The sequence below is a fragment of the Octopus sinensis genome, linkage group LG3, assembly GCF_006345805.1.
Source record: "Octopus sinensis linkage group LG3, ASM634580v1, whole genome shotgun sequence".
Taxonomy (NCBI): Eukaryota; Metazoa; Mollusca; class Cephalopoda; order Octopoda; family Octopodidae; genus Octopus; species Octopus sinensis.
Window position 1 is genome coordinate 135,356,274 of NC_042999.1, and position 27,172 is coordinate 135,383,445.

Sequence of the window (27,172 nt, forward strand, 5' to 3'; positions counted from 1 at the left end):
TGCTGCACACGAAAGCTATCTTCTTGGTTAATTTTCCTTTGATATTGCTGCACCTCTTATGTGTCCATAGCTTACACTGGGTACATCTTATGGAGTTTCTACCTACACCTTTTCTACAGATTGAGCAGGGCCACCTACCTGAAGGGGTGTGTGGTGAATTTGCCTTCCTACTTACTAGAACTTTGGTCTTTGCTACATTGACTCTAAGGCCTTTTGATTCTAAACCTGGCTTCCACACACGAAATTTCTTCTCTAGTTCCAGTAGCAATTCTGCTACAAGGGCTAGGTCATCAGCATAGAGGAGCTCCCAGGGGCAACCCGTCTTAAATTCCTCTGTTATTGCCTGGAGGGCTATGATGAATAGAAGGGGGCTGAGGGCTGAGCCTTGGTGGACGCTAACTTCTACCCTGAATTTTTCACTGTACTCATTGCCAATTCTAACCTTACTACTAGCCTCTCTGTAGAGAGCTTGTACAGCCCTTATTAACCATTCATCAATCTCCAGTTTCTGCATCGCCCACCAGATAAGGGATCGTGGGACCCTATCAAAGGCTTTCTCCAAGTCCACAAAAGCTAAGTATAGGGGCTTATCTTTGGCTAGGTATTTCTCCTGCAGTTATCGAACCATGAATATGGCATCAGTGGTGCTTCTGCCAGGCACAAAACCAAACTGCATCTCATCTAGGCTAACTCTCTCCCTAATTAGTTGGGCTATGACCCTCTCTGTGACTTTCATTACCTGATCCAGCAGTTTGATACCCCTGTAGTTATTTCTATCTAGAGCATCACCTTTACCCTTGTAGCAGTTGACAATGGTGCTGCTGCACCAGTCATTGGGTATGACTCCATCTTGAGCTACTTGGTTTACAATGCAGGTGACTAGGCCGTATCCCACACCACCAGATGTTTTAAGCATCTCAGCAGTGATTCCTGATGGGCCGGGGGCTTTTCCTGGCTTCATTCCCTTAATTGCCTCAACTACTACAGAGCTATCTATACGGATAGCTGGTCCTTCTACTGGGTCCACAATTGGCAGGCTCTCCTCCTCCCACTCATTCTCCACATTCAGCAGTCTCACATAGTGGCTTCTCCAAGCCTCTTTCTTTTCAGAATCACAAAATGCAAGTGCCCCATCATCCATTCAAACACATTTCTGCCCTGTGACATCACAATTTTCTCTCACACACTGTCTTGCAATCCGAAATACCTCAGTTCTTTGGTCCTCACGTCTCTGGACAGGTTTGTGTGTGGGAGAAGTTATACATATGTGTATATATATATGGATTCTGGGTTCACATACATGCATATATAAATGTACAAACACACACACACATATATATGTAGCTGTGTATAAGTGTGTGAAAACACATGGCTTAGTGGTTAGAGTTTTGTGCTCACAATCATGAGGTAGTGAGTTCAATTCCCAGACCAGGCCATGTGTTGTGTTGTTGAGCATGGCATTTTCTCACATTTCTCCAGTTCATTCAGCTGTAGAAATCAGTTGCAACATCACTGGTGCCAAGCTGGTATCAGCCTTTGCCTTTCTCTTGGATAACATCAGTAGTATGAAGAGGGGAGGCTGGTATACATGGGCGACTTTTGGACTTTCATACAACCCTGCCCAGACTTGTGCCTCGTAGGGTAAATTTCTAGGTGCAATCCCACTTATTCATAGCTAGGGTGAAGACCCTAGCTGTGTATAAGTATGTGTGTTTGGGTAGTTGTATATGTGTGAGAATAAATGCTTATATGTATGGATACTTTTTGATTCTCTTGAGAGACAATGAAAGGAACACGGCTATAGAACTGTAACCTACCGGGATACTTTAAAATAGAGAAACAAGTACAAGTTTGTTTATGCTTGTGTGCATGCACACAACCTGCACTCCAACCAAATGACCCCCTCCCCCAAATTTAAACCCAATGAAATGTATCCATACACTCATGATTATACTAATGTGTTTATGCTCTTGGAAAGCTATATGTATATATTCAGTTAATTTGTTCCCTCTATTCAGTTTCTTTCTGTTTATCTTTCTACTTAAAGTCCTCATGTATTGACTGATACTAACACACAAATGTGTTTCCATATGCAAAGCAGTCACACTTAAATGCAAACACATACACATGTATACACATATATGCAATTACTGAGATTTCTCACTCACGTCCCTAAAATGTTATCATTTAATGTCCATCCTCCAAGCTGATAGGATTTCTATAGCTGGATGCCCTTCCCAACACCAAACATTTTTTTTTCAGTGTGTACTGGATCTTTTCTCTTGCTACAGGTACTAGTGAGGTTGCCAAGTAACTTTGAAGTCAAGAAAGTACAGTAAAAGAAAAAAGGAACTCAGTACATCAAGCTCGGACGCACCACGATGCCTGGTGCAACTAGAGCATGTCATTGATGGAGTCATAAATGATAGCAAAATGACTGACAAGCAATTATCCAAGCAAATGATTAGTTGATTGGCTAATTAGTTAACTAGTTGATTAACAACAATTCTTTTGAATTTTGGCACAAGGCCAGTGGATGTGACATAACTATTCTTTTCTATTCTAGGTACAAGGCCCGAAATTTTTGCAGAGGATGTCAGTCAATTAGATCAACCCTAGTATGTAACTGGTACTTAATTTATTGACCCCGAAAGGATGAAAGGCAAAGACAACTTTGGAATTTGAACTCAGAATGTAAAGACAGACAAAATACCACTAAGCATTTCGCTCAGCATGCTAATGTTTCTGCTAGCTCGCCACCTTAAAGAACCCCTTCTACTCTAGGCACAAGGCCCGAAATTTTTGGGCTGAATTTGAACTTAGAATATAAGTTGTAAGAAAAACAGGTTTTCCATTGGTCTAACAATTCTGCTAGTTTGCCACCTTAAGTTGACAAGCAATAATACAAAATAAAGTGAAAAAGAGAACCAGTGCATGTGTTTCTATTGGCCAAATAGTCGTCCAAAGATACAACATATCATTTAACACCCACTTTTCTCTACTGGGATCAGAGAAAATTTGTTAAGACGTATTTTCTATGGTAGGATGCCCTTCCAGTTGCCAACCCTCACCTGCTTCCAAGTTAATATTTCCCATGGCTAGAGACATGTTTTTTTACAGAGGACTGGAAAGGGAAAAAATATGACTTGTGTCAATGGTACACATACATTATATATATATAATGTATGCTATACACACACATGCACATACACACACACACACAGACAGTCTTCTTCCAATTTCCACCTGTCAAATCTACTCACAGGGCCCTAGTTGGCCTGCAGCTATAGTAGAAGACAAAGGTGTCACATAGGAGGATAAACAATTTAACAGTAAGCTTTTACAAGCGATATATGTGTGTGTCTGTGTCCCCTTATCTTGACAATGATAGTTGTAACCAAATGTCACTGTCTTACAAGCAATGTACTTTATTTCCAGTCTTCCATGAAAATATGTCCAGCCAAGAGGAAATATCACCTTGCTTGGAAATGAGGGTTGGTGACAAAGGGTATGCAGCTGTAGAAAATCTGCCTCCACAAATTCTGTCTGACCCATACTAGTGTGGGAAAGTGGATGTTGAAACAATGATGATATATATATATCATCATCATCATGTATTGTCCATGTTGTCATGGGTTGGATGGTTTGACCAGGGCTGGTAAGCTGAGGTGTTGCACCAGACTCCAGTTTGATTTGGCCTGGTTTCTATGGCTGGATGCCCTTTCTAATGCTAACCACTCCAAGAGTATAATAGGTGCCAGTTGCATGACACCAGTATCTGCCACAACTACATTTTCATTTGGCTTGATGGGTCTTCTCAAGCACAGCATATTTCCAAAGGTCTTGGTCATTTGTTATTGCCTCTGTGAGGCCCAATGCTCAAAAGGTGCTTTTTACATGCCACTGGCATGGGCGCCAGTTATGTAACACAACAGCCACAACTATGCTTTCACTAGGCTTGATGGGTCTTCTCATCACATGCCACCAGCACAGGTTTTAGTTATGTGACACCAACAACAGCTACAACTATGATTTCACTTGGCTTGATGGGTCTTCTCCAGCATATTGTCAAAGGTCTCGGTTACTAGTCATTGCCCTGAGCCTCAACATTCAAAGATCATGCTTCACCATCTCATCCCATGTCTTCTTAGGTTTCCCTCCACTGTTAGAGGTGGTTCTTCTTCACACAGCTGTCCACACCCATAGGTCTGTGGAGGGAGATGAAGAGCAACTTGTGAAATTCAATCCTTGACTGAGGCAATCCTCAGCCACACATACATGCATGCACATACATATGCATACACACTTATGGTTTAATACATATTTAGATAGTGTAAGGGGTATAGGAGGAAAATGGCAATTAAGTGTTCAAACAGAAAAGTCTTAAATGAAAATAGAAGTTGCAATTATAAAATTGAATTTGTAACTTGGATAGAATAACTAGATTTCTCAATAGTTCAGCATAGATATTTTCCTTTTCACTGATCTTTAGCTTTATGTTAACATCTGCTGGACAGCTGATTTCCTCAACTCTACAGTTTCTCTTCTCTATCCTAAATCACTGTCAGGTCTGTTATGTTTACATTTTATCAAGGTTTTCACTGGGAAATTCCACCCATACTCTTTATTTTGAGTGGCTATGGCTTCTACCATACTGTGTGAGCTTATTTCTTTGGCCTCAGGGTTATCCTTCTGACAGATCTCATTGAGTAGTGTTTTTGGTATAACATGTTTCATCAATAGATAAAATGTGATGACGTTTTCGGACAACTGCTTATGATGTAGGTGATATCTTCAGTGTGTGTGTGTATCTATGTATGTTTGTCATTATTCAGTTTATTTCAAGATTTCTTGCCATTAGAGAAAGAACCAGTTTCTAACTTAGATCCAAAGTTCCTTCATTGGAATTTCAACATCAACAGTATTTTTGTATGTATGTATATGTGCAGATTTGAATGTTTTGTTTTATGTATGTATTCTCATACGTATAGTTGCATATCTAGACATGCTCATATATACTTAAATGATAAATTTGATAGTTCCAGTGATTGATTAGATCTGTAGTCTTTGAATCAGCTTTCTCCTTTCTGGTTTTGAGAAACCTAATTTCTCAATATTGATATTTAGGCAGTGTTACATACTCCAGGGCCCCAATAATTACAGGTATAAACATGTATTTAAGGTTATCATACAAGGAATGTTGCTCATATGTATGTGTCCTTCACCTAGAAGGATTCTGTGACAATAGCTTGGGGTCCCTCATTCCTAGAGGTTTTAGTGCATGCTCTGATACAAGGGTATTTATGCATTTCTGTACTTGGAATGTCATCACATATGCTATTTAATCTACAGCTGGAACTCCGACAAGTGCTACTACCATGGGTCTGAGTAGACCTGGGAACAATAGTGGTTAAGAGGTGATTCTACACTCCTCAAAATCCTTGAACTCCCGAATCAGAGACCCACTACAGATGCAGTTCAAAGTTACTCTGATGTAAAACCTGCAGTTTCACACAATTACTGGTCATCTTCCTTCAGCCCATCATGGAAACTAACGAGTCGTACTTGTGTTGTACAAGTGTTTATCACTATAATCCAATGACACATCATTCCATTAGTGACCTCATCATTCCATCTACTGAAATTCCTGTGGTGTCGTGTGGACCAAACCAAGTGGAAGAGCACAATGAGTTACAACTTTCGTCTACTACTTATGCTTCAAACAATCCAGATCTGCAGAAAAGTCGTCCAAGAAATCGTGGATAGAAAGTCAGAAATGTCAATTAGAATGTGGAAGCTCAAGAAGACGATAATAATTAGTGTGGATAGAGCAATCTGTATGTATGTATGCATGCTTAGGAGATTGCTTTCCTCTGTTCGAGTGAGATTCGAAACCGGATTCACACACCTGTTGCTTGTCAGGCGAATGTCTGATCTTGTGTGTTTTATCTCTATATTGGGAGTGTAATGAGAAATATCTGACCTCCGAGGACCTTTGGTGGTCGTGGACTGGTCAAAACATTGTTTTAGATCTGACCTACTTCCTGATCAAACATTATATAACTGAGAGCATCTCTCTCTCGCCCTCTTCGGTTTTGAACCAGCTAATTGAGATCGTCTCTCTCTCTCTCTTTCTTCGATTGCAGCCGGTTAACCGAGAGCACAACATCAGGTGAATGAAAAGAGACCATGCAATTCTTACCCCTTCTTCCTCTCTGTCAATAGACAGTACTTGGCTTCCATACACAGCTTCCAACACACATTTTTGTCATTGTCATTTATTTACAATTACTACTAATCTGTCTTACTAACTACTTCTGGCAAATAAAGTCTGTGAATATTATTCTTTTCTTTTTGATGTTGTTATGACGCTGCCTCATCCTACTTTCGACGATCTACTTGAAGCGACTAACGAGAGACAAGAATCGCTATTTCTACATCAAGTAACTTTTCATCTGTACGATATGATTGGTAACTCCGACGTGACCCTGTACATTACATTTGACGGCTTCAGCGTAAGAAATATATTTTATCGGTTTATATATATATACACACACGCCAGCAATGCTGACAGTGGTTACCTACTGGTGTTGGACAAATTTCGTCTGCTGTTGATTTTTTATGTTTCTAAGCCCTAAACCTCTATACGAAATACTCTCTCAAGACAAATCCCCGTTAACTAGTATACAAAGATTGCGCTTCGGTAATAAATTATACTGTTTCCAAAGCTAATATCTAATGTGTGTACATATCAAATGTAATTGTGCAGATTTACCCTTCATCAGGCAGTTGGGGGAAGCATGTGCGAATTAATGTAAGGGATGCAACTCCGTAGCTATTAGTTGCTTCCCTGGTGTCGGTATTTTTAATTCGTGTAATCTATCAGTTGTTTGTAGAAATGCTCCCGCATAAACGGAAGAAAATCTTAAAACTAGGAAGGTTAGTTGTTGTGTGTGTACGTTTTTATGCAACTTATTTTTTTGCACCTTCTCAACAAGAAAATTAGCTATTTTGGTATCAGAGGGCATGTGATGACCACTAGCACAAACACTTTTATCTTAGTTTATAAAATCAAAGACCACATTTGATTAACAGTTCGATATAATTAAATGCTAGTTTCTCATTGGGTAAAAGAATAATAAAAGCATAAGGTTTTGAAAAAAATATTCTAACACCGTTATTTTTTTTTGTTTTGTTTTTCGAGAATTTTACATTCAAAACCGGAACAATATAGGAGGGGAAATAACTCATGTTTTTATATTCCTCTTATCTGGCTTTCAGGGACCCAGGAATATTGTGCAATATCCTGCTGTACCCTACTGAATTGAGTAAATAGAGCTTGTTTTTTAAGTTGGTTTATTGCATACTGTGCGTTAAAAATAGTTATGTTCTTTACTTTTTAAAGTTAATTGATGAAGCTCAAAAAATTCCCTAGTTTACAATTGTATTAGTTGTACCTGATAAATAAAATATTCTTTTCTCCGTTTAATTTTCCTCTGATAAACACTTATGCTGTATTCATGGTAGAGTATGATATATTATAAGAATATAGGTGGATTAATAAATATCAAAAGAGGCCTTACTTAGAAATGTACTAATATAATTCTAGGTTAATGTTTACATCTTGACCCGGAAATGAAAATAAAAAAAATATTGGAATGGGTGTAAAACAATGTGTAGGAATCGAATATGAAAAAAAAAATGTGCGGAAAGGAACGGGTAGGTGAGGAGAGGACTTCGGAAACTTCACAAGATCCGAGTTTTCCCCTCATAACTTTCAGGAAAATGTTTTTTTTTTCAATGAAATGTTATAGAAATACCATTCAAACGACATACATTACGATTTTAAAGTAATTTGTGGGGAAAATCTTTTCCAAAGGGTGGGGAGATGACTTCGGAAAATTCACAAGATCCAAGTTTTTCCTCATAACTGTATATATGTGTGTGTGTGTGTATATATATATGTGTGTGTATGTGTATATATATGTGTGTATGTATGTATATTTATATGAATATATATGTATGTATATAATGTATATATATAGAGATTATCTATCTCTATATAGAGAGAGAAAGAAAGTAATAACGAGTGAATGAGAATAACGACAAAGGGTTTAAAAAGCGTAAAAATAATTGAAAATGAAGCAAAATGAATTTGAATCAAACTGTTTTGATCTATATATGTAACTCCCAATAAATTGGTTGAATGCCTTCTTTCATTCGTCCACTCACTCATATATATATATATATATATATATATATATATATATGCATATATACACATACACACATATGAATAATGACTATATATTTATACACACACATATATTTGTATAAATGTATGCTTGCAGTAAACCTTATGGAAGTATAAACTTAACAGATAACCTGTTTGTTTGTACAATTTCAGATAGCCACTGATTATGTGAACACTTTCTAAACTCAATATCTAATCCCTTCTAGGGATTAGGCATTGATCTCAGATGTACATCTGCATGTGTATGCTGGTATATGCATTACTGGCAGTACTTGCACTGATGGTGCACCCTGTGTCCTGAATGTCCATACATATGCATGTGTGGATGTTTGTTTACATTTCTGAAATCAATAAAATCTGTAAAATATCTTATTCTTTACTTGGAAGAAAAAAATATTTTCAAAACACAAGAGCTTAATATTTAATTTCATTCATATATATATATATATATATATATATATATATATATACATCATCATCATCATCATCATCGTTTAACGTCCGTTCTCCATGCTAGCATGGGCTGGACGGTTCGACCGGGGGATCTGGGAAGCCAGAAGGCTGCACCAGGCTCCGGTCTTATCTGGCAAAGTTTCTACAGCTGGATGCCCTTCCTAACGCCAGGTCCAACATTTCTCTCAGGGTACTAACACTCTGTCGAGCATGCACACTGACATTACACATCCATCGGAGCATACTGGCTTCATTTCTCGCAAGCTTATGCATGTCCTCAGCAGTCACGGCCCATATTTTCCTGCCATGTAGCATGGCTGTTCGTACACATGCATCATACAGTCTGCCTTTTACTCTGAGTGAGAGGCCTTTAGTCACCAGCAGAGGTAAGAGCTCCCTAAACTTTGCCCAGGCTACATATATATACATACATATATATATATATATATATATGCCAGCATAGAAGGTGATGATGATATTTATATATATATATATAAAGTATATGATTTAACTTATCAAACACAGTTCAACAAATTCATTATGTAAATGGATATTTATGTAAATGTAAGATGCTAAAATGGATTATAGTTTTTATTTCTTATGTTGCTATATAATTTGTTTCATACAGAAAGACAGGGATATTCAGAAAGTACTCGTTGGTAGCTAAGATGAAAACTAAAAAGACATTAGAATTACATGGGTATGGTGTTATTAATCATTTTGTAATGTGTTCTTGTTCTTGGAGTTATGTCTATTTTAAACAAGACTTAATAACACCATAAACTTAGAACTTAGATATGTTTCGACCAGAGATTGGTCCAGGCCATGTCTAACTTAATAGCACCACCTGTATTCTTTCAGTTTCTGTCTATCAAATCCACTCACAAGGCTTTGGTTGGCCTGAGGCTATAGTAGAAGACACTTGCCCAAAAGTGCCACGCAGTGGGACTGAACCTGGAACCATGTGGTTAGTAAGCAAGCTACTTATCACACAGCCACTCCTGCATCTATATGTATATATATATATATATATATATATATATATATATATATATATATAATAATAATAATAATATTAGGGAGTAAATCCAAACTTACAGGGAAAAATTAGATTTAGGATTAAATCTAATTTTATAGTATAAATATATATTATATTAAATTAGAGATAAAACCACTATTAGGCAAATCAAACAGTGAAAATCATAAGCCAATACATAGAAATAAAATTAATTAAAAAATATGTAAAAAATATAAAATATAAAATATAAAAATCCAATTAAAATATTTAAATTAAAATTAAAATTTTAAAAAAATTTATTTAAATTAATAATTTAAACTTATAAATTAAAATATATATATATTTTTATTATTATTTTATTTAATTTTTTCTGTTTTCTTTTTAATACTATCAAAAAGTATTAAAAGTTTAAATAAATAAAAAAATAATTAAATAAAATAATAATAAAAATATATATATATTTGTAAGTTTAAATTATTAATTTAAATCATTTTTTAAAAAATTTTAACTTTAATTTAAATATTTTAATTGGATTTTTATATTTTATATTTTATATTTTTTATATATTTTTTAATTAATTTTATTTCTACGTATTGGCTTATGATTTCCACTGTTTGATTTGCCTAATAGTGGTTTTATCTCTAATTTAATATAATCATCATCATCATCATCATCATAGTTTAACGTCCGCTTTCCATGCTAGCATGGGTTGGACGGTTCAACTGGGGTCTGGCAAGCCCGAAGGCTGCACCAGGCCAGTCAGATCTGGCAGTGTTTCTACAGCTGGATGCCCTTCCTAACGCCAACCACTCCGAGAGTGTAGTGGGTGATTTTATGTGCCACCAACACAGGTGCCAGACGAGGCTGGCAGACGGCCACGCTCTGATGGTGTTTTTTATGTGCCACCGACACAGGTGCCAGACGAGGCTGGCGAACGGCCACGCTCGGATGGTATTTGTTACGTGCCCTCAGCACGGAGGCCAGTCGATGCGGTACTGGCTACGGTCACGTTCGGATGGTTTTCTTATGTGCCACCGGCACTGGTACCACAAGGATACAAATTCCATTGATGTTCATCTATTTTGGTTTGATTTGATTTGAAATATATTTTACTCTTTTCAGACATTTGACTGTGGCCATGCCAGAACACTGCCTTTAGTCAAGCAAATTGACTCCAGGACTTATTCTTTGTAAGCCTAGTACTTATTCTATCGGTCTCTTTTTGCCGAACCACTAAGTTACGGGGGACGTAAACACACCAGCATCGGTTGTCAAGCGATATTGGGGGGACAAATACAGACGCACAAACATATACACACACGCATACATATATATATATCTACAAAGGACTTCTTTCAGTTTCTGTCTACCAAATCCACTCACAAGGCTTTGGTCGGCCTGAGGCTATAGTAGAAGACACTTGCCCAAAGGTGCCACGTAGTGGGACTGAACCTGGAACCATGTGGTTGGTAATCAAGCTACTTATCACACAGCCACTCCTGCATCTATATATATATATATATATATATACATATGCAGTGGTTATTTTAAGCAGTGTCGATTTTTACAATTCTGTAAATAATAATAATAATAGTATTTTATAAGCTTAAAGCTTATAAGTAATCAGCGCGCAATGACTAAAGAAAATAGTCAAATAATGGGCCATATAAGCCCTTGACAGACTAAAGTAAGTTTACTCATATGCGTGGGGCTCAAACCCACACCCCTTTGTTTATGCGACCAAGTGTGCATCTGTTACACCAATGCACAAACTTGCTTCTTTTGGAGGGCATTTGCTAGTATATATATATATATATATATATATATATATATATATATGTATGTATATACATAATAGCTTAAAGCTTATAAGGGATCACAGCACAATGACTTTTCCTGCTGAGGGCTTATATGCCCCATTATTAGACTATTTTCTTTAGTCATTGCACGGTAATCCCTTATAAACTTTAACCTTATAAAATACTATTATATATATACAAATATATATATATATATATATATATATATATTATATATATATATGTGTGTGCAGGTGGCACGTAAAAAGCACCCACTACACTCGCGGAGTGGTTGGCGTTAGGAAGGGCATCCAGCCGTAGAAACACTGCCAGATCTGACTGGGCCTGACGAAGCCTTCCAGCTTCACAGACCCCAGTTGACCCGTCCAACCCATGCTAGCATGGAAAACGGACGCTAAACGATGATGATGATGATGATGATGATATGTATGTATGTATGTGACCGCATGTGTACCGTTGGCGAATTTTTTCCTCCATCCTCCCTTCTCTAGATCTTTCCTTTTCCTATGTTTCTGACGAAGAGATCCACTCGAAACGTAAAACCCTCCTTCTTCCCTTCCTTCCTGAGCATCCAATAATACTATATTTGTTCCATGTTCTCACGTTGTTGTGTTTTCTCTTGGTGTTTTCATGTTTGGATTAACTATATATATATACATACATACATACATATACATATATATATATTATTATTATATATATTACGTATATATTATTATATATATATATATATATATGTTATTATATATATATATATAATATTGTATATATATATTATATATATATATATAATACTACCAAACGCCTCCTGTCCATTGGATGGTTTGTTTAGATGAAGGGGTTAACTTGAATAGTGTTATGGAAGTTTTAATCATCTGAGGGACAGGCCATAAGGATTACAAAAATAACGATTCTCACTTTGAAATTGACAATTTTGAAAATCTTTTTAGATTACGGTACACTCCACTCTCTCATGTATTCATGTTTAAAATTTCAGCGTGATCAGATGAACAATACTTGAGTTTTAAGCGCACAAACAGACAGACAGAATGGGATTTATATATTATATTATATATATATATATGAGAGATTTCTTTCAGTTTCTATGAACTAACTATGAACTAAGTTCACTTGCAAGGCTTTAGTTTGCTTGGTGTTATAGTAGGAGTTACTTGCTTAAGATGCAACACTGTAGGTCTGAACCTGAAACCATGTAGTGTGGGTGTGTATTCTCAAACACTAGATAAGTACTAAACATGAACAGAAAATCAAAGCAAACCATGGAAAAGTCCAAAGTGGAAACACCATTTTCCAATATTAATGTATGTATGTATATATATACATATTATGTATGTATGTATACATATATGTATATATCATCAATTTACAAGCTTAAATCAGTGTTTATGATATTTCAATCAAATCTCTAAATAGCATTTTAAATTATAATAAAAGTGTATTTTTGTCATTCATTTTTATTATTCTACATTTATTCAAGTTGGAAAAGGGTACGGTTTTAAGTGATACTATTATGGAAGTGAAGAACACTGAATATTGAAGTGATGGAAATTTTAGAATGAAGAATGATATAAAGTTGTTTTGAAATGTAAGTCATACTTTTAAACAAAATGATCATATCGCTCTGTGAGCAGAAAAAGTAAGATCAGTCTGGTTAGTTTTTACTTTTCATAGTGCGTCATTAAAGAAAGAAAGACCAACCCCATCTTCTCATCTACAGTGTAACCCCTTTGGTTACTTTTCACAGAATTCGAAAGGTATAGCTTACACTTCAGACTATTAAAAACTGTTATATAGTACACAATGAATTTATTGATCAAGTCTTATCTTCATAAAGCTGACCAGAATACAGAGGAATTATTAATGTCTGCAAATTTTCAAAATGCATATTGAAAAATTAAGTGAACAAAAAGAATGGAGGATTAACCTTGAGCCAGTCATACATTGTCTGTTTTCTCTGGTATTAATAGAAAATATAGAAGCAAAAGATTTTGCTTCTACAGCTGAACACAGCTGTAGAATAAAACACAACAAATACTACTGATTAAATAATATTTATAATTTATAATGTTGTCCATGGATTACAAAATGTTGAATTGATTTGAATTAATAGTTAATTAGAAATAAAAATGGTTTTATCAGATTTAAGTCTTTGTATGATAGAGGCTTACTTCAAGTGTTTGTACAATGTTTAAAGGATAATAGCAGGAAATTATTGTATTCATGACCAAAAGATTAAAATAATCAATAATCCATGTCCAAAATATTTCTAACTTAGTTTTAGTTTAAATTTGGATGTTAGAAACAGAAAAGAACTGTTTAAGTTGTCCAGAATTAGCACAGCGGCAACTGTACATCATAAAAGCCATATATATATATATATATATATATATTATATATATATATATATATATAAATAACACAGATTGCATTAAATGGTGTGTGTGTATGTGTGTGTATATATATATATATATATACACATATATACATATATGTGTGTGTGTGTGTAATTTTCTGGTAAGATGATAACAAGAGCTATAATAATAATACTAATTATAAATATTTTGTAAGTTTTTCTGGTTGTTTTTAGGTTAGCAATAAAGAATTTTAGTTGATCCTTTAGTCAAGAAGAAAAAAAATTATTCATAGTGGATATTTAAAAAAGGAAATGTTGCAGAATTAATATTGTCCAAACTGTAAACCTGTTGTTTATATTTTAGTAAAAGCTTTTTAAAGAGATAAAACCCATTATAATTGAATAATTAGAGTTTTCTGGGTCAAAGGAAGTACTCCTTGAGTTAAGAGCTGTGTAATTAAGTTGTTTGAATGGAAACAAAAATCATTGAAGTATTGGTTATTTAGTCATTAATGAATGTAACAGACACCCGCACTCTCTCTTTCTCATTGTTTGGTCTCCATTTCAAACACTGAACAACTGTAGAAAGCCTTCTTTCTCCCTCTTTTGCTTTCTCTCCCTTTCTCATTTACTCTCTCTTTCTCTCACTCTTTCTCTCTCCTTCTCTTTCCTTGTACTCTCTCTCTCTGATTTTATATAAAGTTTAATCATTAACTTTTAAGTGAATCTGATTCATTTTGGGTTTTCACTAGATATTGACTTTCGTCTATGTTTCCTTCGCTTTTTGTGTGGTTTTGAGTTGTCACATGTATGAAGGATATTTTCGAATGCTTTCATTAAATGATCGTAACGTAAACTCCGATTGCTTGTGACATTCACCAGTTTTGTACTGTTCAAATAATACCATCTTGACCGAACATTATGCAGCTGACGATGTAATCTTTTCAGGCCTTTTGCAATTTTTTCAATTTTCTGACAAAACCTTAGTTTCTTCTTCTTCCTTTTACACTGAAACATGTAAAAAAAAAGTATTATTTTTTAATAATGACTTGCTAATGGAGAAGGGCATTTTACAATGAAACATTCACTAGGAAACTAGTCAAGTGACTACAATTTAATTGGTCTTTATAAAATATTATTAGAATCACAAGATTAATTCAAAATGTTAAACTAAGCGAGGGCATTAAATTCAGGGGCGTATATTCCGGGTGTGCTAGGTATATAATAATAATAATAATAATAATAATAATAATAATAATAATAAAAAAAAATATTCAGACAAATACATAACAAAAACACCAGGACTTACAAACACATATAACATACAGAAAATTGCACTACTAGGCACTGCACACATCCTACGCAGAACACTTTCCATACAATAACCATCAGAGCATCACAACAAATCACAGCACATACCCAAGGCACACAGAGCTGCGCTCGGTAGTGAAGTGAAAGCACGCTATAAAAATAAAACTACTGAATAATAATAATAATGAAATTATTGTATACAGTGCTCAGGTGCACCACAACTTGTCAGAGTATATGCAGTAATGTACAAATGTCTGGAAAGCGAACAATGCATGAGTCAGATACATGCTTGTGTGTGTATGGAGGGGAGAAAATCAGGTGTAGTGTTGGCGAATCTCAGAAAGCATGGAAGTTTTGAAGGATGCAGTGCTCCGACAACTAACAACTGATGCTGGCAGTTTGTTCCATGCTTCAGCAACTCTCAGCGTGAAAAAATGTTTCCTGAAGTCATGGGAGCTGTGCTGTTTTCTGACTTTGTAAATATGTCCACGGGTGTTAGATGGGTGGAGTATGTGCTGCACACTCATTGAAAATGGTAAATTCCTTATAAATATTGACCTTGCTCATTAATTTAATCATAAATCTTAATAGAAATCTTTCATTATACCCCTGCTTGAAATTTGGAAGCTTTGGGTGTGGCAGCACATCCAATATAACAACCACCATACACCACTGTGTAGATTCAGTATTCAACTTATACATGACATTATATCTGAGGTTAAAAGTAGGTCTTTCTTTTATTCTTGTACTTGTTACAGTCATTTGACTGCAGCCATGCTGGAGTACCACCATAAAGGGTTTTTTAGTCAAAGAAATCTTCGTAAGCCCAGTACTTATTCTATCTTGGTTTGTAATAGCAGAAGTACCCCCATACAATACAGTTATGTGTGTATGTAAATTGTGCATTAGAGAGTCCATGAATATTCTTAGTTGATATGAGCCTACATCATTAAATAAGTTCTCGGATGCTATATTTTCGTGTAACCATAGATACCATTCAACATTGAACGTGTGCGTGTCTTTGTCATGTTTTTACTGAAAAAAGATTCAAAGTCCCAGTTTGAAGCAGATCAGGTTTGGCATGAAGTGTTGCTTGTGGATGACACCTAGATGTGTAGAAGGTGAGGAAGGGGTGGTATCATCTACAAAGTAACAAGCATTGTTGGAGATGATAGCAAGTGTTTTAAGGAGAGAAAACATGCAGTGCGGTCTGTGATGAAAAAATGCAAATTACTTTACAACTAGATGATACCTTAGAATTATACATTGGAATAGATGGTGAAATTCACACTCATAGTACATTTAATGAATGCTCAGTCAAAATACACCAGGCTTATGATATATGACTTATCACATTAATATTCCAAACATTCACCATCCTACCTATTTATTGTTTCTATCATAAATATATTAATAATGGTTGACGTGATAAAGAATGCAAACAGATTGACTCTTTTAATAAACCCACCTGAAACTACTCAGTTCTATGAGACAAACTTATTTTGTTAAAGAGATCTAAATTGAAACATTCCATCAAAATTTTATGTTAATTATTGTATTATACACCAGGTTAATAGATTTTTCATTATTTTCAAAATTAATTGAAACAAAAGCAGTGTATTTCATCAGAAATATGGAAACAAAAGGGTTAAACTGAGTGATACTTTTAGTGCTATTTCAAACTACCAAAAATGATATTATACTCTGGCAAAGTCTTTGAGAAAATACAAAATAAGAATTTAAGACGTAAGAAGAAACCAAGAGATTTTTTAACCAAAGAATTGTTATTCCTTGATGTACTGTGACCTACTTACTCGCTCAGTTGCATGTTCAGCTTCTGATATAGCTTTTCCTGTTTGAATTTCCATTTGAGTGACATTTTCCCAAAGGCGTCGGGACCGAGTGGTTAGTGATTTTTCTGTAAATAATTAAGAAACAAGAGAATAAATTAATTAGGGAGCAAAGCAAATATGAAAGGAAATGGTTACAAGATGATATTCCACATATTAACTTGTCTTTATTTGATTTGATTATTAATTAATTAATTTTAATTTTTATTTTTGTAAATTTCCAATACCAAAATTGTTGCCTGCGACTAATTCATGATTTTAGACTCCTTAAGCTCCCTAAAACACTTCATGGGGTTTTAAGGGTTCTATGGGGACTAAAACTAATTTCTATAGAAAGAAAGAGAGAAATTAACCCTGCTATTGGACTGGATCTTTATTTATCAATTCTCAGTGGATGAAAAGCAAAGCTGACCTCAGCAGGATTTGAACTTAGATCATACAGATCTGTAATATTGCTTAGCATTTTGTCTAATGCTCTATTAACTCTACCAATTTACTGCCTCTTGATAATAGATGCTAAGTTTATTAACTAAATTTAAATTTAGGAGTGGCTGTGTGATTGAGAAGTTTACTTTCCAATCACCTGGGTGTGGCACCTTGGACAAGTGTCGTCTACTATAGACCCAGATTGACCAAAGTACTTGTGAGTGAATTTTGTAGAGGCAACCGTATGGAAACCCTTAATATATATATTTGTGTGTGTGTGTGTGTGTGTGTGTGTGCGTGCATGTGTGTGTGTGTGTGAGTATGTGTATGTTTGTGTCACCTTGTCTTGATATCACATAATCATTGTAAATGTAAGTCATACATTTCAAGTATTCTGTGAAAACATGTTTGGCCAAAAAGAAATATTACATTGCTTGGAAACAGGTAAGGGTTGATTGTAAGAAAGGTTTCTGGCCATAACAAATCTGTCTTGATAAACTCTGTCCAACCCATGCAAGCATGGAAAAGTGAGCATTAAAATTATGATAATAAAGTTCTGGTTTTAGAACCAGCTTTGTTTTGATCATGAAAGGAAAAAAAAATCTCTGAAAAGTAATTTTACTAATTTCATTTCCATTTACTTGGCATCATTAATTAGCTTTAATTAGAATATCCTGTCATATGACATTGAAACATTAGAGCAGCAAGTTATTACTTTATAAATGAGAAGTTACCATTACTGGGACTATACCAGATGTCAGCTAAAATATTTTCAGAGCAGTACAACTGACAGCACGAATCAACATATAAATCTTTGAGCTTAACCCTTATTTCAACTGTGAAGATTTGATGGTTTTTAACTTTCTTGTAACATCTCAAACTAATTCATCATCATTGTCATTCTTTAACATCCTTGTTCCATTTTGGCATGGGTTGGACAGTTTAACAGGAACTGGCCAGGTAGAAGACTGCACCCTACTTCTGTGTCTGTTTTGGCATGGTTTTTTTATGGTTGGATGTCTTTTACGTGGCACCAGCACTGGCAGGGTCACCAAGTAACATTGCAAGACAAGGAAATTTTGAGAGGGGGTGATCTTATGTAAGATGAGGATAGGTTAGAGTGTGACAGAGACAGAAATAAATGTCTTGCTGTAGAGGAGGTACATAGTTACCTGACCAGAGAGGGAGGGAAAGAGAGAGAGAGAGAGAGAGAGAGATACCAAGAAACAGGAGTGCTGCTGTAAAGAGGATACATGGTAACTTAGCCCATGGGTAAAGCAAGAAAAGGAGAGAGAAGGTGATCAATTCCTATTTTGCAATTTCTCAGACTATGTTACACTCTAAGGCAGCAATTCTCAATGTAGGGCCTGAAAAAATTGTGGTAGGGCATGGTACCATAGTTGCAAGGCACAAGGTCCTCATTAAAGTGAATCACTTTATTTTCTTAGTCAATAGAGTACCTTTTTTGCACTCAGTATTTAATAAAAGAGTTACTAGTAGATTTTTGTATTAAATAATTACGATAAAATATTAAAAATAAAGTTGTTTTTTCTCAACCACCAGTGAGGTATAGATTTTTCTAGAAAGTTATAGTGGGCCTGAGGGAAAATAGGTTGGGAAACACTGCTCTAAAGGAATGTACTACAGTTTATAATAATTTGATTTGAGATGGTATCAAAATATTCACTGTGTCAATCTGGTTTTGCATTCTCTACCATAATTTCGTTGTTCAATCCCAACGATTGAATCAACACATAGGTAGGATGGAAAATATTTGGAATATTGATGTGTGAAGCATTTAATATTATATCAGCATGAATTTTCACTTGGCTGTATGGTTAAGAAGTTTTCCTCCTAAATATATCAGTGTCGTTGTTGTCGTCATCATCATCATCATTATTATCATCATCATCATCAGTAGCAGCAGCAGCAGCATTTAATGTCCATTTTCTCCATGCTCGCATGTGTCTAAAGGAATCTGTTGAAACAGATTGTCTACAGCCAGATGCTCCTCCTGTTGCTAAGTCTCACCTGTCTCCAAGGAAGATAATATTCTCCCATGGCCAGACATGTTCTCACAGAATATTGGAAGTGAATGACACTGCTCGTGTGAGAGCGACACTTGTTTACAACTATCATGTGATGTCAAGATAAGTCCATTCCCAGTTATTATTGCATATATTCTTTCATTCTTTTACTTGTTTCAGTTGAAGAAATCAACCCCAGGACTTATTCTTTGTAAGCCTAGTACTTATTGTATTGGTTCCTTTTGCTGAACTGCTAAGTTACAAGGCCATAAATGCACCAGCATTGGTTGTCAATAATGGCAGGGGAACAAACACAGACATATACACATAAATACATACATATATATATACTAGCAGTATCGCCCGGCGTTGCTCGGGTTTGTAAGGGAAATAACTATATAAGCATTTTTAGAGAGTTACTTCCCGTATAAATTCGGGCTTTCTTAGCCATTTTTATTTTGGTGTCTTCAAGCCATGAAGTCGTTGTTCTAAAAGAACGCTGGTTTCCTTCACAACGCATTACGACGTTGATTTCTTTACACTCCCTTCCCCACAGCTTCACGAGGGAGGGAAGGGGGAGAAGCAAACAGGTGCAGCTGTGAGCGTGGACGCCAACTCCGCCGCCATCGACATACGATGCATTTTATGCATTAAAATGGAATAAAAAATGATGTTAAATTATTTTTAAAATCGTAGACTCATCGTTGACGCGCGCTAATAGTCAGACGGGCTCGATATGAATCACGACTATAAGATACCCGAATTTGGTTAAACTGCACCGCAAAATGTGGGAGGAGTTAGGAATCTAAATCGAAGGGGACAGACACTCACACAACTAGAGTTTTATATATATATGATGGGCTTCTTTCAGTTTTCACCTTACCACACAGCCATGCCTTTGCCTATATATGTATATTGGGTCATCCCATAAATAATGCAGTGTTTACACTTCTTTTATTTTTCAAAATTAAGATAAACAAAGTTCTTTTTTAATCTAAAATATATTCTCCTTCATTTTTGACAATGTTCTTCCATCTATCTAGTAGACTTGCAAGGCCCTTATTCCAAAATTCACTTGTCCCTGATGAAAAATACTCCACCAGTACAATTCTGACCTTGTTTACAGAATTCATATTTTTTCCATCCAAATGATTTTGAAGATTGCAGGAAAAAAATGATAATCAATTGGGGCAATATCCAGCAAAAATGGTGGGTGAGGCATTGTTTCCCATTCAAACTGCTTCAGCCTTTGGAATGTCATCCTTGCTGTATGTGGCTGAGCATGATCCTGATGGAAGAAAACCTTTCATCTTGAAACCAAAGATTGTTGTTTTTCTTCTAGCACCAGTGTTGATGAAGGGTTGAATGATTGAATCCAAGCTTCTCTGGTGGTTTCTCAACAGTTACAATGGGATTTTGTTCCACCAGGGTTTGCAGGATGTCCTCGTTGAGCTCTATAGATCTTCCAGGATGACACTCATCTTCTGGACTGTAGTTTCTGGCTTGGAATTCCTGGAACCACCATTGACACTCACTTATGCTTATCGTCCAATCCCCATATACTGCATTAATATTCCTTGCACTTTCTGTTGTGTTGTTACTTTTATTAAACTCACAAAGCAAAATATGCTGAATATGCTCCTTTGTCACTTCCATGATAGTTTTGAAAAAATAACTGTTTAAAACTAACTGCACTCTTCAAAACTTGCACTATGAATTACTACTTGCTTGTGTCACGAGTTGATGCAGGTTGTTTATCCCATTCCCCTCTGACTTTTAGTTCATGCAATTGAAAAAATCACATTATTTCTAGGTTGACCCGGTATATATATATATATATATATAGTATTAATAATGATCAGGAGAATGGAGATTTTCCACATCTATAATTTTATTGCACAGTTATTTACAGCATTTTTTCATGGACCTATGGTATCAACTGTACACTGTCAGATATGCATCCTGGTGCCATGGTTGGTACAGTTTCATCAAGGTTCATTATTTACTGCCATTTGAAGTGAAGCTGAAGGAATCAGCAAGCTGAGAGAATAAAGTGATTCTTCAGAGGTATTGGTAATACTACAAATAGCTGTAGTATCATGGTTTACCTCTGATAAGTGTGGTAGTTAAAGTGAGATACAGTCTTAAAAATAGGTCACGGTTAGATTAAAAGTTTGCACAGATTCATTAATACTATCAAAAAGTTTGCTATACTACTCATTTCAAGGAGAATATTCTTATTTTTAGAAGTATTCAATTAATTTTGATTTATTATTTGTTTTTGTTTTCACAATCGTTATATGCACCAAGTGTAAGCAATGGACACATAAGAGGTGCAGCAATGTCAAAGGAAGGCTAACTAGGAAGATAGTTTTTGTATGTGGCAGATGCTCAGGAGCAATAAACACTGAAAATGCTCAGAGAACAACTTCCGCCTCATTCCAGGGAGAAAAACTAGAAATTGTTGATAGCTTCCGTTACCTAGGTGACCAAGTCAGTAGCAGGGGCGGGTGTGCTGAAAGTGTAACTGCAAGAGTAAGAATAGCCTGGGCAAAGTTCAGAGAGCTCTTACCTCTGCTGGTGACAAAAGGCCTCTCGCTCAGAATAAAAGGCAGACTGTATGACGCATGTGTACGAACAGCCATGCTACATGGCAGTGAAACTTGGGCCGTGACTGCTGAGGACATGCGTAAGCTCACAAGAAATGAAGCCAGTATGCTCCGATGGATGTGTAATGTCAGTGTTCATACTCAACAGAGTGTAAGTACCTTGAGAGAAAAGTTGGACCTAAGAAGCATCAGTTGTGGTGTGCAAGAGAGGCGTTTGCGCTGGTATGGTCATGTAGCGAGAATGGATGAAGATAGCTGTGTGAAAACGTGCCACACCCTAGCGGTTGAGGGAACCTGTGGAAGAGGTAGACCCAGGAAAACCTGGGACGAGGTGGTGAAGCACGACCTTCGAACATTAGGTCTCATCAAGGAGATGACCAGAGACCGAGACCTTTGGAAGTATGCTGTGCGTTGGAAGACCCGGCAGGACAAGTGAGACCATAACCCATGGCCTCTACCTGGGACATAGCCAGTCCCCTTATGCATACCTTTCCTTCTTGTGACACAAACCCTATGTGTGAAGACCTGTTGAGGAAAATGAAAATGAAAATCAAAATCAAAATCGATCAACATCAATGGAAATTGTAGCTGTGATACCAGTGCCGATGGCACGTAAGAGAACCATCCGAACATGGCCGTTGTCAGCGCCCCCCCACCGACTGGCCTCCGTGCCAGTGGCACGTAAAATGCACCATCCGATTGCAGCCATTGCCAGCCCCGTCTGGGCCCCGTGCCGGTGGCATGTAAAAAGCAGCATCCGATCATGGCCGTTTGCCAGCCTCATCTGGCACCTGTGCAGGTGGCACGTAAAAAGCACCCAGTACACTCATGGAGTGGTTGGTGTTAGGAAGGGCATCCAGCTGTAGAAACTCTGCCAGATCAGACTGGGCCTGGCGCAGCCTTCTGGCTTCCGAGACCCCAGTTGAACTGTCCAACCCATGCTAGCATGGAAAACGGACGTTAAACGATGATGATGATGATGATTAAATTCAATATATTTATTTGAATTTCTTAAAAGTATATTTATTTGCATGAAGACACCTTAAACCACATACTTGCCTAGTGTTTATCAGATAAAATTTAGAAGTGAAAATTTGGTACATTTCCTCAACACATAGGTCGCATTGTTTACATTATATATATATATATATATTATATATATATATATATATATTTATATATATATCCTTTTATTCTTTTACTTGTTTCAGTCATTTGACTGCAGCCATGCAGGAGCACCACCTTTAGTCAATCAAATCGACCCCAGGACTTATTCTTTGTAAGCCTAGTACTTATTGTATCGGTCTCATTTGCCCAACTGCTAAGTTACAGCGACATAAACGCACCAGCATTGGTTGTCAAGTGATGTTTGGGGGACAAACACATAGAGATGAATACAAACACACATACATATATATGTATGTGTGTTTGTGTTCTTTCAGTTTCTGTCTACCAAATCCACTCACAAGGCTTTGGTCGGCCTCCTGAGGCTATAGTACAAGACACTTGCCCAACATGCCATGCAGTAGGACTGAACCCAGAACCATGTGGTTGGTAAGCAAGCTACTTACCACACAGCCTCTCCTATATATATATATATATATACACACACATTCACACAATAATAAGGATTCTTGAGAGAATCAGGTACTTGAATGATAGGGTTGAGTTAACCTGTGATCACCTTTAGTCAAATAAATATCCAGTAAAATATTCAGGTTGTGTACACAGAGAAAACCACCACTATACATATTTAGCACCTGGGGACTGGTCCAAAGCACACATTTTGTTGATCATACATTGTTTGGTATACTCTAGGATGACCAATATCTCATGAATCCCTTTGGTATATTATGAGCAAATGAATAACAATAGGTGATGGATAAATGTCAGTTCATTACAACTGTTTCTTACACATTTTAAATGGATGAATGAGTACATTACATCATTTCAAAAAACCATATTCATCAGATGATACATATAATTTCAAAACAACATAAGAACACTCCATGAACACCATCAGAACACGATTGTTTTGAAATTATATGCATCATCAATTGAATAAGGTTTTTTGCAATGATGTAGTGTACTCATTCATCTATTAAAAATGTGTAAAAACAGCTATAATAATCTGATATAGTTATTCATTTGTGATATTACATTAAAGAGACTTGTTTGGTAAAGCTGGAACAATGTGGGAAGATATAAAGTAAACTACAAAAAGAAAGCAATGTAAAATTGGAGTTTTACCATATATTTCTACATATCAGGATTATGGCATCTCCTTCAGGACATGTGGATGAGTGAGGGGTTACTCAGATGTGCTGGGGAGGATAGTGACATGTGCAGACTGGTGTTGCTTTATGTTGCTCTTTTCTGTTATAGCTGGTCTCAGTTAGTTGATAAGGTGAGCCTCTATGATTCTGTGATTGTCTCTATTGTGTTGATTTGTCCTGATGGATACCATAAAATCCTGCCACTGCACTTTTGTAGGTGGTTTTTTACTTAAATGTCGGTGAGCATCCTATACTGGGAGCACCACTAGGAAACTGCATGTTTGTATCAAGGAACATTTACAGACAGACACTTCAAACAAAAAATTCAACAGAAGTGCCAGATCCAGGATTTCACAGTACCCATCAAGGCCACTCAGTGTAATAGAGACAATCTTAGAATAATGAAGGCCCTCCTTATCAACAAATTGAGACCACCTATAAACAACAGAAAAGAGCTACAAGAAGCAGAATGGTTACTAAAACAACACCAGCCTGCACATGTCATAGCCCTCACCCACATATCTGAGCAATGACCTTTTTTCCATCCTTTGTTTGTCCTGAAGAAGAGGTCATAATCCTCCAAAATAGAAATATAAGGTAAAACTCCAATTCTGTTCTGTTTTCTTTTCATAGTTTACATCTCATCTCACATTATTCAGGTCTTACCCAACAAGTCTCTTAAATATTTATCCAGAGGAAAATGTAATTCTCACCAGCTATATAAACCTACAGCTTTTTCACTTATAACTAGTTTGATAAGTGCCAACACACAAAACTCTCAGCCCTATATATAAATATTTGTGGGCCTTCTTTCAATTACTGTCTACTAAGTCTATTCACAAGGCCCTGGTCAGTCCAGGCTAAGTAGAAAACACTTGCCCAATTTCTCAAGGTGCTGTGCAGTAGGAGTGAACACGAGACCACATAGTTGGGAAACATGTTTAATATCCATATGGCAATGTCATAGGCTGTATGATTAACAAGCTTGCATATATATATATATATTATATATATATATATATATTATATATATATGTAAGAAAAAAGATATACTTACACACACACACACACACACACACACATATATATATATATATATATATATATATATATATATATATATTTACATTTGTGTGTGTGTGTATATATATATATAGTCAAAATGAGGGTGAAAAAATTGGATATTGATTTAATAACATCATTTTAACACCAGTGGTTTAGCGCAGTTTTCTCTATATATGTATATCTATATGTAAGTATATCTTTTTTCTTACATTTTTTATTTTTATTTTTTCAGTCTCTTTTGCCAAACTGCTAAGTTATAGGGATGTAAGCACACTAACACCAGTTGTCAAGCAGTGGTGTGGGACAAATGCATACACACATATACGATGGGCTTCTAGTTTCTGTCTATGAAATCTACTCACAAGGTTTTGGTTGGCCTGAGGCTATAGCAGGGGATACTTGCTCATGATACCATGCAGTGGGTCTCAACCTTCTCTTTCATGTGGTTTACCTTACAGCTACTCATGTACAATTTATACACAAACATACATGAATACATTTTAAATACAATAACTGAAATTAAGGTCATCTTGTCTTTTTGCTTTAACCTTAAAATAACAGTCATTGTGTTGTTATTATCAATGAAGGTCTTGATTTTGGCAGCTGCATATGAAAAAAAAATTGAATTGTTACCTGGGACAGCATTTGCAAAAGGGTGGAATTCATACTCCAGATGATGTTTGCTTTTATCTTCTTTAACCATTTTTCTCATTCGTCGAACATCATTTTCATAACTTCTGATTTGGTAGAGAACCTCAGGGAAATTTTCAGCATTATAATCCTTGAATTTTTTGATATATTCTGCTGTGGAAACTCTAATGAGCTATAAATTATAAAATACAAAATGAATGAAGAAACTGCTGTGATTTTGAAACTTGAAATGATTGCTTGTTGAAATCTGCATGTGATGTGTGCATGTGTGTGTGTGTGTATGTGTGTATGTGTGTGAGAGAGAGAAAGTGTACATACACCCCAAAAAAGATAATACATCAATCATAGACATACATAATATTAATCACAATATACAATACATAGATCATTCATACAAGATGAGTGATCTATCTATCTATCTATCTATCTATCTATCTATCTATCTGATGTAAAAGAATATTACATAAGAGTTTTTTTAAAATCCAGGTAGGATGGTGTCTACAGTTCTTATTTAAAACTTCAGTAAACCCTCTAACCCTGTATTTTGTTATTTATATTGAAATATATTGACTTTGTTTCTATTAATTAATAAGAAAAAAATGAAGAATTTATTAAAATAAATTTGTCATTATTAAGCTGGTGTTTGGAACAAATTAACAAGAAATTTTGATGGTAGGCTTTTAAATTAGTTCACTTTCAAATGGGAAATTTGTATCATAGAACTAAGGACAGTCTCAGACAGGTTGGTATCAAAAGGGTTAATACAGTTCTAGGTAGAACTTTTTGGGGGAAATGAAGAATTAATTCTTTTTTTCCAAGGTTAAGATTAGAGATTGGTTCTTTTGCATGAAGAGTCTTCAGATTTTAGAACAGCTTCTAGAATTATAAGAATAAGGTTCCCTTGTACTAGATCATTATTTTGGCAAAATGGATGGCAGAGTTGTGGAATTACGTTTCAGACAAAATACTTTGCAATATTTGTCCTTGTTAAGGTGGTGAGCTGGCAGAATTGTCAGCATACCAGGCAAAATGCTTTGT

General features: G+C 35.8%; 1 protein-coding gene across 2 annotated transcripts in view; it reads right to left on the bottom strand.

Moving 5' to 3' along the window:
* Nucleotides 1–14,038: 14,038 nt before the first annotated feature.
* LOC115209345 overlaps nucleotides 14,039–27,172 on the bottom strand; it is a 106,536-nt gene continuing 93,402 nt past the window's right edge. For both annotated transcript variants that reach the window (XM_029777713.2, XM_029777712.2), the window contains exons 5-7: nucleotides 26,117–26,306; nucleotides 17,045–17,148; nucleotides 14,039–14,927 (exon numbers count right to left, since the gene is read on the bottom strand). In XM_029777713.2, the coding sequence (XP_029633573.1) occupies nucleotides 14,652–14,927; nucleotides 17,045–17,148; nucleotides 26,117–26,306 (570 nt within the window). In that variant the 3' untranslated portion in view covers nucleotides 14,039–14,651. The remainder of the gene's footprint in view (nucleotides 14,928–17,044; nucleotides 17,149–26,116; nucleotides 26,307–27,172) is intronic.